This window comes from Chrysochloris asiatica, unplaced genomic scaffold (assembly GCF_000296735.1).
Source record: "Chrysochloris asiatica unplaced genomic scaffold, ChrAsi1.0 scaffold00065, whole genome shotgun sequence".
Lineage (NCBI taxonomy): Eukaryota > Metazoa > Chordata > Mammalia > Afrosoricida > Chrysochloridae > Chrysochloris > Chrysochloris asiatica.
Genome location: NW_006408583.1, coordinates 9350972 through 9365834, shown reverse-complemented (window position 1 = coordinate 9365834; position 14863 = coordinate 9350972). Strand labels below are relative to the sequence as shown.

The 14863-nt window shown below is 42.3% G+C and overlaps 1 protein-coding gene across 1 annotated transcript in view; it reads left to right on the top strand.

Moving 5' to 3' along the window:
- Nucleotides 1–14863, top strand: part of LOC102838596 (endophilin-A1-like) — a 253551-nt gene that overhangs the window by 197261 nt on the left and 41427 nt on the right. The window contains exon 3 of the mRNA XM_006864476.1: nt 6495–6567. Within this exon, the coding sequence (XP_006864538.1) occupies nt 6495–6567 (73 nt within the window). The remainder of the gene's footprint in view (nt 1–6494; nt 6568–14863) is intronic.

The following is a 14863-nucleotide window of genomic DNA, read 5'->3' as shown; positions in this document are numbered from 1 at the left end:
CATAATTTAAATGCATCAAATCTCTGATATTCCGTATTTATTGTCCAACTTTCACATATATATGAGGCTATTAGGCTTACCTTAGTAATTAAAGTGACACCTTTGCTCTTTAATGCCTGAAAGAGGTTTTTGTGCAGCACATTTGCCTAATGCAATATGTCTTCTGATTTATGGACTGCTGATTTCATGAGTGTTGATTGTGTATACAAGTAAAATCCGTAAAAACTTCAGTATGTTCTCTGCTTATTATGATGTTTTCTGTTTGTCCGGTTGTTAGCATTTTATTTTTCTTCATATTAAGTTGTAATCTGTACTGAAGGCTGTTAAATTAGAGCCAATTTCTTGCTGACTTTCAAGATACACACTGCTGACACCTGAGCTCTGTACAGAATTGAGGGTGTTGTTGCTAAAAGGTCTACTTGGGAGAGTTTCCCTTTTGCAGAGCCTGGGGTAGGATGGTTATTGTCAATGAAGCTTCTGAAGACTTGGATGACTCTTAAAACAAAAAGAGTGGGTGGGATGATAGGTGTTTTTCTTTTGCTCCCAGTAGCAGGCCACTGCCTGACACCCAAACCCAAAAGAGGTGCAAAGAGCCATCAGTTCTGACTTGGTATCTTTCTTTACATTTATATCCCTGTTGCCAATCTTTTAATGGGAAATGTATGTTTACAAAAAGTGTTTACAAACCAGCCAGGTGTTGGTGAGTCAGATATGATTCATGACCACCTGATGGGAGTGCTGGTTAAAATTTGGAGCAAGAATTGGGCAAGTGTCTTAACCTCTCAGTTTCTGTGTTCTCATCTCGATCATGGTTAGTGAGGGTTGAATATGTCAGTATATTTAAAGCCCTTAGTACAGTTTCTGACATATGCAAAGTACTTTATGAAAATGTTAGTTATTATTGAGGATTGTTTGTTGTTAAGTGCCATTGAGGTGGTTCTGACTCATAGAGACCTTGTATTTGTATAAGGTTTCCAAGGTTGTAATTTGTTGAAAGAGTAGAAATACTAGCTAGTGGGTTTCAGTCACCATCCATGTGGTTACCAGTCCATTGCTTATCCTACAGAACCACCATATACAGAAATGAAGTGAAGTTGGAAATGATTGGCCTAGCAGCAGATGACTTCAAGTAGCAAATATTTGTTGGGTATTTTTGTTCCTCTGGCATGCTTTCTGAGGAAACCTCTAAAATGTGACCTTTGGAATTCCTTTTCTTCCCATCAGGGCCATACAGGACCTTTGGATACAGTTGATAGAGAATTCCATAATCACTTCCATGTAGTTGGCAAGAGATAAGGGTTTGCCCTTCTATTATGAAGGCTCCTGGACTTTCAACATCTTTACTCTGCACTTAACCTTTGGATTTGTTTCCCTGCCGTAGGACATTCCAGGATATTGAATGCAGAGTGGTTGCTTGACAGTCTTCAGTAATGCCAGGGCCTCTATAACGTATGGCTGCCTGAGGTGTACATTGCCCAGCTCCAAGGGACCACCATTTGTTTCAGAGCTAGATACTACCAAGTACATACTCAAATCTAAGACATTTAAAAAATTTGAATTATTCAAAAGGATGTGCTACAAGGTTTACATGTTAGCAGGCATTCCTGAAACAGAATGATTTTTAAGGCAATTTATACCATGATAACCTCACGGGGGGGGGGAGGGGGGGTGTGGGGGGGGGGGGGGGGAGAGGAGGGGCGGAGAGGGAGTGATTTCTTCTATTAATACAAGTAATAGTAAACTCCTTAAGGAGTTCTGGTAGTGTAGTTGTTAGGAATCAGCCTGGTAATCTCAAGATCAGCAATTCAAAACTGCCACTGGTTGCACAGAAGAAAGATGAGGCTTTCTGCTCCTGTCAAGCTTTACAGTCTCGGAAACCACATACAAGGTCGCTATGAATCAGAACCAACTCCATGTCACAGAACTACCACCAATAATAAACTCCTTACACACACAGTAATCTGATTGCCACGAAATGGAAAATTATCATGTACTGAAAAGCTGAGCTACAAGATAACGTCCCCTGATGGGTGGATTATGGAAGAGAAGACTGAACTTGTGTCAGGCTGTTTGTAATTGATTTCAGAAACATTTCTTGGAATTGAAGGAGGAGCCCTTAAACCACAGTTAAAAAAATAATTATCAAAAAACAAACCTTTCCCATGGACTTAACTTATAGCTTAATTGAAATTGTGCCGTTAAAATGTAATTCTCTCACTGATACCTTATCATGTAGTGTGTGTCCACACCTTAGACAGGGGGGTTATGTTTAAACTCATTAGTCATTTATCCTGTGGAATGAATGAGTGAACTACATGTGCTAATAAGAAAATTATCTCATAAAGGGAAGGTAGAGAGGAACTAACTGCATTGAACAGCTTAAAGGGTGTTTGGGGAAGGTGGAGGGAGACGAAGATAGAACACAGGGTAGGGAGCAGGCACATCATAGCTCAGGTGTTGAGAAGGGGAATACACAAGAAGGGGGAGGGGAGGAAGAACGAGATAGAAAAGGAAACACTCAGACAGATTTGCATGAACTAAATGGGGCAGAGGTAAATAGTGATGCATACTCAACTTTGGAACAACAGGGCTCTGTGATACAGGGATCCAGGCATATCCTGACGAGGGGAAAGAATACTAAGATGCTTGACTGTCTTATGAATATTGGTTTTCCTTGCCTACTATTGTAAAATAGACACTTGTGTGGTATAGAAAGGCATGTCGAGAAACATGATTACAGAAAGCTTGTAAGCCTGTTTTCAGCCTATAACTGATTGGAATACCTAAAAGGAGTTCTACAACTTGCCCAGTGAATAGGCCTTTTACAGAGTCTTTGCAGTGTATAGGACCATACCCTATCCAGAACCTTCTGAAGTGGGACATTCCCACTAGAAAGGACAAGCAGACCAGCCTAGAACAGCTAGAGTGACTAAAGATACATCTTCAAAGAAAGAGCATCAGGAAAAACCCAAAACAAAAATGTCAGCATGACTGGCTACTACAAGAATAAGCACGCTGTTCACCAGGAAGCCATCAAGGCAAGCAATCAGGTTCCTTTAGGACAAGCTCCCCTCTAAGACTGAACTTAAAGGGAACACACAAACAGGCATGCATGTAAGCTTGCTGGCGACCACACTGGTCTACTGGCGAGTGGAAGAGGGGAAAAGGAAGCAATGAAGAAATGGGCTGAGTTCAACCACATTCCATAGACTCCCTTTGACCTGGAGATAAGAGAGAGAAGAGGAAGGGCTGGTTAGTCCAAAGTGTGGTGAGACCTGGGGACAGCTGAGCCCATGGACAAGGACATAGCCAGAAAGGGCTAGAGCTGAGAGTGAAGCATCTAGCTGATATAAAGTGAGGGGAGCTGCACAGAGCACCCAGATTTGCAGGTAGTAACCATCTGACCTAACCTCGATGGCTTGATAATCAGAACTCGACTAGAGGAAAATAAAAAAGGCAACAACTTTTGATAAAGGAAATTGCTACAATTTGATGAACTTGACTATACTCATAGAGGTGGTGGTGATGTGCTGTGGAGTCAGTTGTGACTTACAGCAACCCTGTACAGAGTTTGTAAGGCTGTAAATCTTTATGGGAGCAGAATGCCTCATCTTTCTCCCACAGAACAGCTGGTAGTTTCGAACTTCTGACCTTGCAGTTCGCAGCCCGATTCATAACCACTAAGCTACCAGAGCTCAAAATACCAACAGAGAGGGAAGGAGTCTATCTATCAATGCTGTCCCCTCTGTGTACGGGGTAGATAAGGATGGGCAACTTAGATACTGGCTATCTAAAATGGGGGGGCATAAAGGTGTACAAAAGTGACTGGCTTACAAGGTTTCAAGAGGAAATGTAGTTTAAGAGAGTGCAGGGGAAGATAGAGACCCCACTGAATAGTTTTCATCTTGTCTAGATGGGTCTGGTAAAAAGAGATGGGGAAAAGATTCTTAGTAATTATTATCATGACTAATTGTGACTGTCACAGTTGTAAAGGTAGAAGCTTTGTAACAAAAGTGGGGGAGTAGTTAATCTTACAGTCCAGAAACAGAGGACCCTAGGACCATCAAGGGAGAAGAGCACAAGTGGAATGTGGGACCTTAACCAGAGACCTTAACCAGAGAAGCAGCAACACCAGAGATGGAAGCAGAAATGGAGACATGGAAAGAGAGGGAGCAGTTGAGGACTCTAGATTCATGGAAAGAGAGGGATTGAGAGCTGGCAGCCAGGAGGCAGGCTTGCAGAATGTGCCCTTTGGTGGTGTAAATTATTACATATAACTGAATTTTGAAAGGGAAAAAGATATAAAAATGAATAGAGAGAAATACTGTTCACTGATGGTACATGGTGGGGACTATAATCATTGTAATGAAACAAAGTATATGATTTGTGGAATGTAATACTGATGATCTGACCTGTAAACGTTCACTCAATTACAATAAAAACTTTGCCAAAAAAAAGGAGTAGATGATTGATGCAGATGGTTCACATGCTCAGTTGCTCATCAAAAGATTAGAGGTCTAATCAACCTTGAGGCAGTTTAGAAGAAAGGCCTGGCATCTATTTCCCAAAACTCTGTCATTAAAAACCCCTATAGAGGACAGTGATGCTCTGACACATCTGGGGTTTCCTTGTGTCTCAGTTGATTCAACAACAACTGGTACCGGGACAGTGTAGGGAGTAGGAGCTGAGCAAGGTCACGGTGACCTGCTGGGGACAACACTGACCATTCAAAGTTTAAAGAGGGGTACACTCTAATCCCAAAACTTGTGTTTAGATTAGCCCCAATTCAAGCCCTGACACAAAAAGCGTCAGTGAGAATTGTATTTCACTAACTTTATCTCAAAAGTGAAATAATAGCTTTCCCTTTCTGACTTGAATAACTAGAATTGTGTTGTCTTTTTTCCCCCTCCCCCTTGAGACAGAAAAACCTGCCATGATACCACTGTAGACATCCAATAAGTACTTGTGGAGCAAAATGCAATTCATTACCTCACCTTGTTTCTGTCAGAGGATAATAAAATACAATTTGGAAACAAAGTTTAGAAAATAACTATGTTCCTGTTTGGAAAAATATTGTTTGCTGTTATGTGACACTTAATTGATTCCAACCCACAATAATCCCCCACATGACAGAGAAGAATTGTCCCATAGAGTGTTTTGTTTTGTTTTTGGTCTGTAATCTTTCTAGGAGCAGATTGCCAGATCTTTCTTCCTTGGAGCCTCTGAACTGCCAACTTTTGGATTAACAGTTGAGCACTTAACCATTGTACCACCGGCTCTTCTTTCTTCAGATAAATAACCAAAACCAAAAATGCTATCGTCAAGTTGATTCCTATTTAATAGCAACCCAGTAGGACAGAGTCTCAGTGTGGCCTTGTAGAGTAAGTACCAGACTGTTCATCCCAAAGTCAGCAGTTCAAACCCACCAGCTGCTACTCGGAAACCTTGTGCAGGGTTGCTATGAGTGAACCGACTTGACGGAATTTAACAATAACCACATAGGACAGAGTAGAACCTCTCCATAGGATTTCTAAGTCTGTAAATCGGCATTGCTACAGACTGAGTCATCTTTCTCCTGAGTTTCTCCCGGAACTCCTGGTGAGTTCCAGCCACCGGCAACCCAATACCTAATCCACCACCCCACCAGGACTCCTTTTTAGATTAGCAAGCTTGCCAAATTAGATTGAACACGGCTGACTGCAAAGCTGTCTTACTCCGAGCACATTGCCCTTCTCACTTGTACCTCAGATCTTACGTTGCTCTGTCGCATCTCTAATAGGGATACACTCGAGTCAGAATTATGGTTCTAATCATAAGGAGCCCTGATGATGCAGTGAGATAAGCATTGAACTTTTAACCAAAAGGTCAGCAGGTCTGACTTACAAGTCGCTCTGTGGGAGAATAATGAGGCAATCCATTTCTTTAACGATTTACAGATTTACAGCCTCTGAAACCCTGTGGAGCACTTCAACTCTCTCCTGTACCTAGGGTCCATACGATAGAAACTAACTTGATGGTTGTTGTTGTTAAGTACTGTTGCATCATTTCAACCCATAGTGACCCTGCATAGGGTTTCTGAGAATGCTCCTTAGAAGCCAGGATGGCCAGACTTCATCTCTCATTTTCAGATATACTATCAGGAGCAACCAGTCCCTAGAGATAGCTATCTTACTTGGTAAAGTGGAGGGTCGTAGAAAAAGAGGAAGACCCCAATGAGATGGATTGGCACAGTGGCAGCAGCGATGGGTTCAGGTGTAGCAATGATTGTGAGGTTGGCTCAGGACCAGGTGGTATTTCATTCTGTTGTGCGTAGTGTTGTGCGTACTGACTCTGGCACCTAACAATAACAGCAATAACAAATATGGTTTCCAAGTTGTGGCTGGTGAGTTTGAACTGCTGATCTTACAGGTCAAACTGACCTTGTGGTCCAGTGCTTATCCTACAGCACAGTTCTTATAAGCAAATCATGTTTACTGTTTATTTTCTCATTTCAGAAAGTGGATGTCACCAGCAGGGCTGTGATAGAGATCATGACTAAGACAATTGAATACCTTCAACCCAACCCAGGTAAGGGGTCCTCGTACGTATTTGGGGTGTCTCACCAAGGTAACATTGAGTTTCTCTTGTAGAAATTTCAGAATGAGTGTGTTTCCCCTTCATCATTTGACTTTTCAAGGTTCAGTGACTATGTGTTTTGACTGTTGGGTGGTGGTGGTGGCTATGTGCTGTGGAGTTGGTTCCAACTCATAATGACACTGCACAGGGTTTCCAAGGCTGTAAATCTTTATGGGAGCAGAAAGCATCATCTTTCTCCTGAGGGGAACAGCTGGTAGGTTCAAACTGCTGACCTTGCGATTCGCAGCCCTATTCATAACCACTACGCTACCAGAGCTTCTTTGTTGGGGGAGTTGTTAAGTTGTTGTTAAGTGCCATTGAGTCAATTCTGACTCATAGCTACCCTGTATAGGGTTTCCAAAGAGCAGCTGGTGAGCTTGAACCACCAAATTTGCAGTTCAAGTGACTTTGCTGTCTGACGCATTAGCCCATAGGGCCACCCCGGGGAGAGTGATCCCTAAAGGCTCACTGGAAGCAATCCAGGATCACTTGGCCTCACTGGATTTTAAAGATTCCATGCAGATGCTAGTTTTTGTGCCCATAATGTTATTTAACGGCATTGTGTGGATAGCTTGGGTCGTACAGTGTCAAGGTAGCTGAAAATTGTCATTAAATTAATTCTTATTATCCAGGAAATGGTAAGGATAACAACAACAACAGGGAGAGCCTTCAGATAAAATGATTGCCAGAGAGGTGAGGAGGTTTGAATAGTTTGGTTGAATAGAATGACTGCATCATTGAAGTATTTGGAGGGTTGCCCTTACTGCTGTTTCTTCTCTAAGCATATTGAGATGGGCATTTGTTACAGCTAACCTGCTTTAGACTAGGAGAGCAGAGTTGTAATGCAGGCACTTGAAACCTTGAAAAGAGAGCCAGGCAGCCCAGGGTGAAGTCTGTAGACTCCAGGTGTAACAGAGGGAGGCAGACTGCATCCTAGGTCTCTTTGCTATTCTTCCTTTATAGCAGTTCCCAACTGGAGTCCTGGTGTGGTGCTTTAGGATTAGCGCTGAATTGCTCATAGCAAGGTCAGCGGTTCAAACCCACCTGTCACTATTTGGAAACCCTGGTGTGGCACTGTGGGCTAATGCATTAGACTGCAAAGTCATTTGAACTGTAAGGTCGGTGGTTCAAGCTCAGCAACTTCTCCTTGGAAACCCTATACAGGGTTGCTATGGGTTGGAATCGACTCGATGGCACTTAACAACAACATATAGAGCTCTTGTCAGTTTGAAGCAACTCAGCAACACTTAACAAGAAGAACATCTGTCCAGTGTAGACACTTGAAGCAAGGATGCATGTACGTGATGTGTGAGGATTTGATAAACTGCTTATTTTAAGGATACTTTCATTGGGAGTTGTAGGTTGGGACTCTTTGGTGGTCCGAGGGAAGGTGGCTCAGGCAAATGCTTCAGCCTCAGTGTCTTCACAGTGTTAATGAGCACTGTGGGCAGTAGTGGGCATGAAATAAGAAAAGGGGAGAGTGGCAAGGGGGTGTGCGATAGTAAGCACTGGCAGTCTTCGCCAGCTCACTAAAACTCTCATTCAGCCTAGATTTACCTAGGACAGCATAGCTTGTTTGGTTTTTTGAAGATTAACAGAATATGTACTAATAGGAAAACTGTACAAGAATTGAGGTGTTTGAGTTATGATGTTCAAGAAGAGTTTTAAAAGTACCATGGACTGTCAGAAGAACAAATAAATCTGTTTTGGAAGAAGAACAGTCACAATGCTCCTTAGAAGCCAGGATGGTGAGACTTTGTCTCTCTTACTTTGGACATGTTGTCAGGAGGGACCAGTCCCTGGAGGAGGGCGTCATGTTTGGTAAAGTGGAGGGGCAGTGAAAAAGTGGAAGACCCCCCCCCAATGACGTAGATTGTCACAGTGGCAGCAGCAGTGGGCTCCAGCATAGCAACGATTACAGGGATGGCACAGGGATGGCACAGGATGGCACAGGGATGGCACAGGATGGCACAGGATGGCACAGGGATGGCACAGGATGGCACAGGGATGGCACAGGATGGCACAGGGATGGCATAGGATGGCACAGGGATGGCACGGGATGGCACAGGGATGGCACGGGATGGCACGGGATGGCACAGGGATGGCACAGGATGGCACAGCGTTTCGTTCTGGTACTCAGAGCTCTGTTTGTCACAGGGTCACTTTGAGTCAGAAGGGACTCTACGGCACCTGACAACAATAACTTCTGCTTTGAAGAGGCAGCTCTTCTCCAGTAGTGTTTTGAGTGTCTTCCAACCTGAGGGGCTCATCTTTCTGTACTATATTACCCAGAGTTCTGCTGCTGTTGGCTAACCATTCAGAAGTCGTCCATCCATCCCTCCTTCTTCCTAGTATGTTTTAGTCTGAAAGCTCCTGTTAGTATTTAAAGTAACAGTATGACAAACAGATGAGTGGTTGTTATTGTTTGTTAAATTTTGTTGTAAGTATGTTGTTGTTGTTAAGTGCCGTCGAGTTGGTTCCGACCCATAGCAACCCTGTATAGGGTTTATGAGGAGTGACTGGTGAGCTTGAACCGCTGACCTTGCAGTTCAAACAGTTTTGCAGTCTGGCGCATTAACCACAGCGCCACACCAGGACTTCCTCATTTTCACAGTATACAACAGCAACTATGAAAGAATTTAAAACTGTGCATTGAGTCTATTTTTAGTTTTTTAAAAAAAGATTTCTAGGAGGAGATAGGTGGGGACTTGATTTTTAGAAATGACACATTTTTAATTGAATGCTGCATATGCTAATTGTCTGCCAATGTAATAGTCTTATGGTTGTTTCATAAGTGAATGGAGTTTCATCACCAAGGAGAACAAGTAGGCCTTTACCAGGCAGTCGTAGGTCACATATGTATACAAGTGTCATGCAGAAGTTTCAAAACAACAATAAAACTCATATCATCACCCCACAAAATTTAGGCACTTGGGTTCTGATAGATACATATATATATTTTTTTCCATGAATGTTCTTGCCCTGAGAGCAGACACTGGCTGTTGTTATTGGTAAGTGCCATCAAGTCAGTTCCGACCCACACCAACCCTGCATAGTGTTTCCGAGCAGCAGCAGATGAGTTTGAACCACTGACCTTGCAGTTCAAACTGATTTTTCAGTCCATCTCATTAACCCACAGCGCCACGGATGTTGAAATATGCCTAATCAAGTACACTTAATGTTTAGAACCCGGTTGCCCTTGAGAAAGGGATACAGGAGTCTGGCAAACAAACACCCATGGGCACAGAAGGACAGATAGAATCTTCCCTAACTCAAACACTGCTGAATACTGTGACCACTGGCCCCTTAGTAAACCCAGGAACTGGGTGAGCAAATATGAATAACTGGATACTGGTCTTGAATAAGCAAGATATGCTTGGGTCAGGTCACGTACTGATATATAAATTTATATGCACTCCTAGAATATTTCCAAGAATTCTTGAAAATAAACTGAAGTCTCTTTGGTCATCATGTCAATATCAACTGTGTTTCAAGAATACATGATATATATATATATATATGGAGCTCTGGTAGCGTAGTGGTTACGAATCGGGCTGTGAACCTTAAGGTTAGCGGTTCGAAACTACCAGCTGCTCCGCGGGAGAAAGATCAGGCTTTCTACTCCCGTAAAGATTTACACCCTCGGAAACCCTGGACATAGCAAACCTGTACAGGGTTTCTGAGGCTGTAAATCTTTACGGGAGTAGAAAGCCTCAAGCCTCATCTTTCTCCCACGGAACAGCTGGTAGTTTTGAACTGCTGACCTTGCGGTTCTCAGCCCGATTCGTAACCACTACATTACCGGAACTCCATAGGTCAGCAGTTTGAAACTACCAGCTGTTCCGTGGGAGAAAGATGAGGCTTTCTGCTCCCGTAAAGATATATATACTGAATATGAACTGTTATACATTCTTGAGATACAGTTCATATTGACATGGTGACCAAAGAGACTTTGATTTGTTTTCTAGAATTCTTGGAAATGTTCTATGCGTGCCCCATGTTTACTTTTGCCTACCTCCAGAGCTATATTTTATGAAGGTAAATCTGAAGAAACCATTTTTGTGCATAAAACCTTGCCAGAGCTTTTCACTGCTTATAGGATTAAGTCTAAAAATTCCAGCATGACTTCAAGAACCCTACATGGGTAGTCTGCCCGCTCGCATTCACTTTGTAGGTGAACACATCTCTCACAGGTCCAGCATAAAGGTCACTGAGAAGTCTTCCTGGGCCCCTGACCTCATTTGGCTTCCCTGTGGACTTTGCTCTCATGATTCTAAGTGAGTTTCAGTGTTGGCATAGCCCTTATTATAGGTGAATGAATTGTTTGGGCGTCGTTTGTTTTCCCTCCCCTGTGAGAGCAGGACCATGCCTGCTTTATTTGCTACCACCACCCTCATACCTAGCTCAGTGCTGGGCAGCTGGTGGTACTTGGTTATTTGAAGAAATGAATGATGAAGCACAGTTGACAGTAACTAATGTGATAAAAATACTGTCATTCAAAGGAGAAGGAGACCAAATCTTTCCCCATGAACCATCAGACCTGCTCATGTAAACAATAATGATTGTACTTTTATGCAAATACCAATTCTAGATGCTGGGGATGGGGGATAGAAATAGGACCAGTATTGGGCCCGTGCCCTCTGGGACCTCACAGCTTGTTATACACACTGAGGGGATAGCCAAACGGGCTTCATAACTAATTCCTCTGAAGCTTCAAATGACTGAAAAGGTGGACACATGACCTAAGGTCTGTCCTAGGGAGCAGGGATTTTGAGAACATAGAACAGAAATCTGTAAAGTTTTCAGTACTGACTATGAAATTACTCTGATATAGCGTTAACCAGTACAAACTTCCACCTGCATAGATAAAAAAAAAATGAAGAAAATTGTGCACAACTTTTATTCTTCTGGTTGTGAGACCCAATTCTCATGGATCCTAAGAATAAAAATCATTAGAGTAGTAAATTTGTATTCCTGTTTGAGTATCCTGATGCCTTGTGGGGAAGAAAACAACACTAAATCAGGGTTGTCCAGTAGAAATGTGAAGCAAGCCACATATGTGGTTTTGAATTTTCTAGTTAGGATGTTGTTACTGTTGTTGCATGCTGTCAAGTTGGTTCCAACTCTTACCGGCCTTATGCACAAGAAAATGAAACACTGCCCAGTCATGCACTATCCTCACTTGATTTCACTGCTGAAGCCACTGTGTCAATCCACCTTGTTGGTGTTACTTCTTCCAGCACAGATTTGTTTGTTCTGGCAATCCATGGTGGTTTCAGTATTCCTCTCCAATACTTTTGCTCAAGTACATCAATTCTTCTACGGTCTTCCTTACTCAACGTTCAACTTTAACATGAATATGAGGCTATTGAAAATATCATGGTGCTGTTGAAAGTATTAGGTACACTTTAGTCCTCAAACTGACTTCTTTGCTGTTGAGCACTCTAAAGAGGTCTTGTGTCGCAGATTTTCCTGATGTAGTACTTTGATTTCTTGGCTGCTGCTTCTATGAGTGGTGATAGTGGATCCAAGCAAAATGAAGTTTTTGACAACTTCAAGCTTTTCTACAATTATCATTACGTTATTTATTGATCCAGCGGTGAGGATTTTTATAAAATATAGTGGTGTAAAATCCATTGGTGAGGATTTTACATTGAGGTTCAACCTGTACTGAAGGCTGAGGTCTTTGATCTTCATCAGTATTTTAAGTCCTCTTTACTTTCAGCAAGCAAAGTTGTATCATTTGCAGATATAAAGTTGTTAATGAGTCTACCTCTAATCTTAATGCCATGTTCTCATGTTCTTCTTCATATAATCCAGCTTCTTGGATTACTTGTTTGGAGTACAGACTGAATAAATGTGAATGAATACAATCCTGGTGCACATCTTTCCTAATTTTAACCATTCTGGGTCTCCTTGTTCTGATTAAACAACTGCCTCTTGGTCTACATACAGGTTCCTCATGAGCACAATTAAGTGTTCTAGTATACTCACTCTGTAGTGTTGTCCATAGTTTGTCTTGATCCACACAGTTGAAAGCCTTTGCATAGTCAATAAAGCACAGGTAAACATCTTTCTAGTATTCTGCTTTCAGCCAAGATCCATCTGACATCAGCGGTGATATCCATCAATATGTGTCCTCATCTGAATCTGACTTGAACCTCTAGCAGTTCCCTGTCAATGTACTGTTTCAGCCATTTTTGATTTTTCTGTAGCAAAATTTTACTGCATGTCATATTAATGATATTATCTGATGACTCCCACATTCCATTTGGTCACCTCTCTTTGTAGTTGACACAAATATAAATTTCTTCCAGTCAGTAGCCAGGTAGTTGTCTTCCAAATTTCTTGGTATAAATGAGTTATTACCTCCAGTGCTGCATCAGTGTGTTGAAAGATTTTAATTGGTGTTCCATCAATTCCCTTTTCTTTGCCAATGCCTGCAGTGCACCTTGGGACTTCTTCCTTCAGTTCCATTAGCTCTTGATCATTTGCTGTCTCTAGAAATGGTTGAGTACTTCCTCTTATCCCCAGGCAGCATGGTCACAAGAAAGCCCAAACAGCCCGGGCAGTTTGGCAGGAGATGGCACCAGAGGCCCAGAAGCAGAGCAGAAGCCTCAGGAGCCATGCCGGCCACCCGAGTAGTGTGGAGTAGCTCGAGGCCGCAGTGACGCGGCATCTACATTGCACCAGGTCCAGGGACATAAGCATGCACATGGGTAGCTGGGGAAAGGGATAAGAGTTTCCCCTTTGAGGATCTATGACTTTCATTCTGCCAACACTGTGTGTCGTTTATGTCTGGCTGGATCACAGATGATTGTAGCACACAGAGTGGTTGATGACAGTGTACCTCAGTCCTAGCAATTTAGTGGCTTCCTGGAGGTTGAGCCATAGCCAGTGTGTGTGTGCAGTGCAGACTGACAGCACAGAGATATTTACATTCCTTTTGTTGTTGTTGTTTCCCTGTATGCTAAGTCTTTGAAATTTGGTGTGTGTTTTATGTTTACAGCACATCCCACTAAAGACGAGGCACATTTTAAGTGCCCATGTAACCAGGATTCCCATAGTGACCAGCACAGCACTGGACAGTTTGCCATCTATACTACCTGTTTACATTCGTTGGATAGGTGTTCCACATTCAGCACTGGCTGACCTATGTTAGTCATTGTTTTGCAGCAGAGAATGGAATTTTGAATTAGGATCAGAATGTCTTTTGTTGTTTTTTTTACATTTGTCTCATCTGTCATGACACTATAGCAGAAATGTTCCCCTTGAATGGGGTGGTAGATGTGATGGGAGTGGGCTAGATTTCTGACTTCAGCCCTTTTATCATACAAGAGAGGGCTGCAGACTTTTCCAGTTTTCACTGAGATGCTTTTACAATATTCTGACCCTAATGCCATGAGGCAATTCGAATTTCCAAGCTGCATAGCGAAAATACAGTGTTAATGTGAAAAAAAAAAAAAAAGTCTGCACAGCAGAGGTTTGACTTGCTAAAGAAATGTGTTTTTCTCTCCAATGGTGTAGCTTTCTCCAGCCTGAGACAGGCCTATTGAATTGTAGTCATTCTGTCACTATTTAAAAATTGATAGTAATAAGTTCAAATCTCATTTGTGGAACATTGTAGAAATAAGTGATAGCTGTATTAGTTTAAAAATAGCCTATTAGTCTGTGCAAATATCTTTCATCAAAATCATTATATTTCTGTCCCATAAACTGCCTTCTTAATAATTTCCTTCCAAAAATGAGTAAATACTGTGATTATAAGATGCTTGGTGGTGGTGGGACTGAAAATTAACAATCTATAACTTGACATTCTTGTCCCCAGATCGTAAGCCCCATATCACCATGAATTTGCTGTATTTCCTGGAGAGCGGGAACTGAGTCGTATTTATCTTTACCATTCAGAGCCCTAAGCCATGGGTCTGGGCGTTCCTTGCACTCAGTAAATCCACTGAGTGAGTAGACACATGTGTGAACATCTCCACTCTTCAGCTAAAGAATAAGGGATAAGGACTGAATCCAGTAGCAAGTGTGTTACTGTTCCAAATCCTGCCACTGAAAATTCTACAAAATGAGTAAAGGACCGATTACAAAGTAATTATGAGGCAGATGCTGCTCGGCTTCAGAGGAGAAGGATCTTTTGGGTAAACGTTAAAGAGGAATGTGTACCCATGGTGGTAGTGGTACAGTTCACATGCTGTAGCTCTTGGAAAGGACAGGGGCTTCTGGTTTTTACTACTTCTTT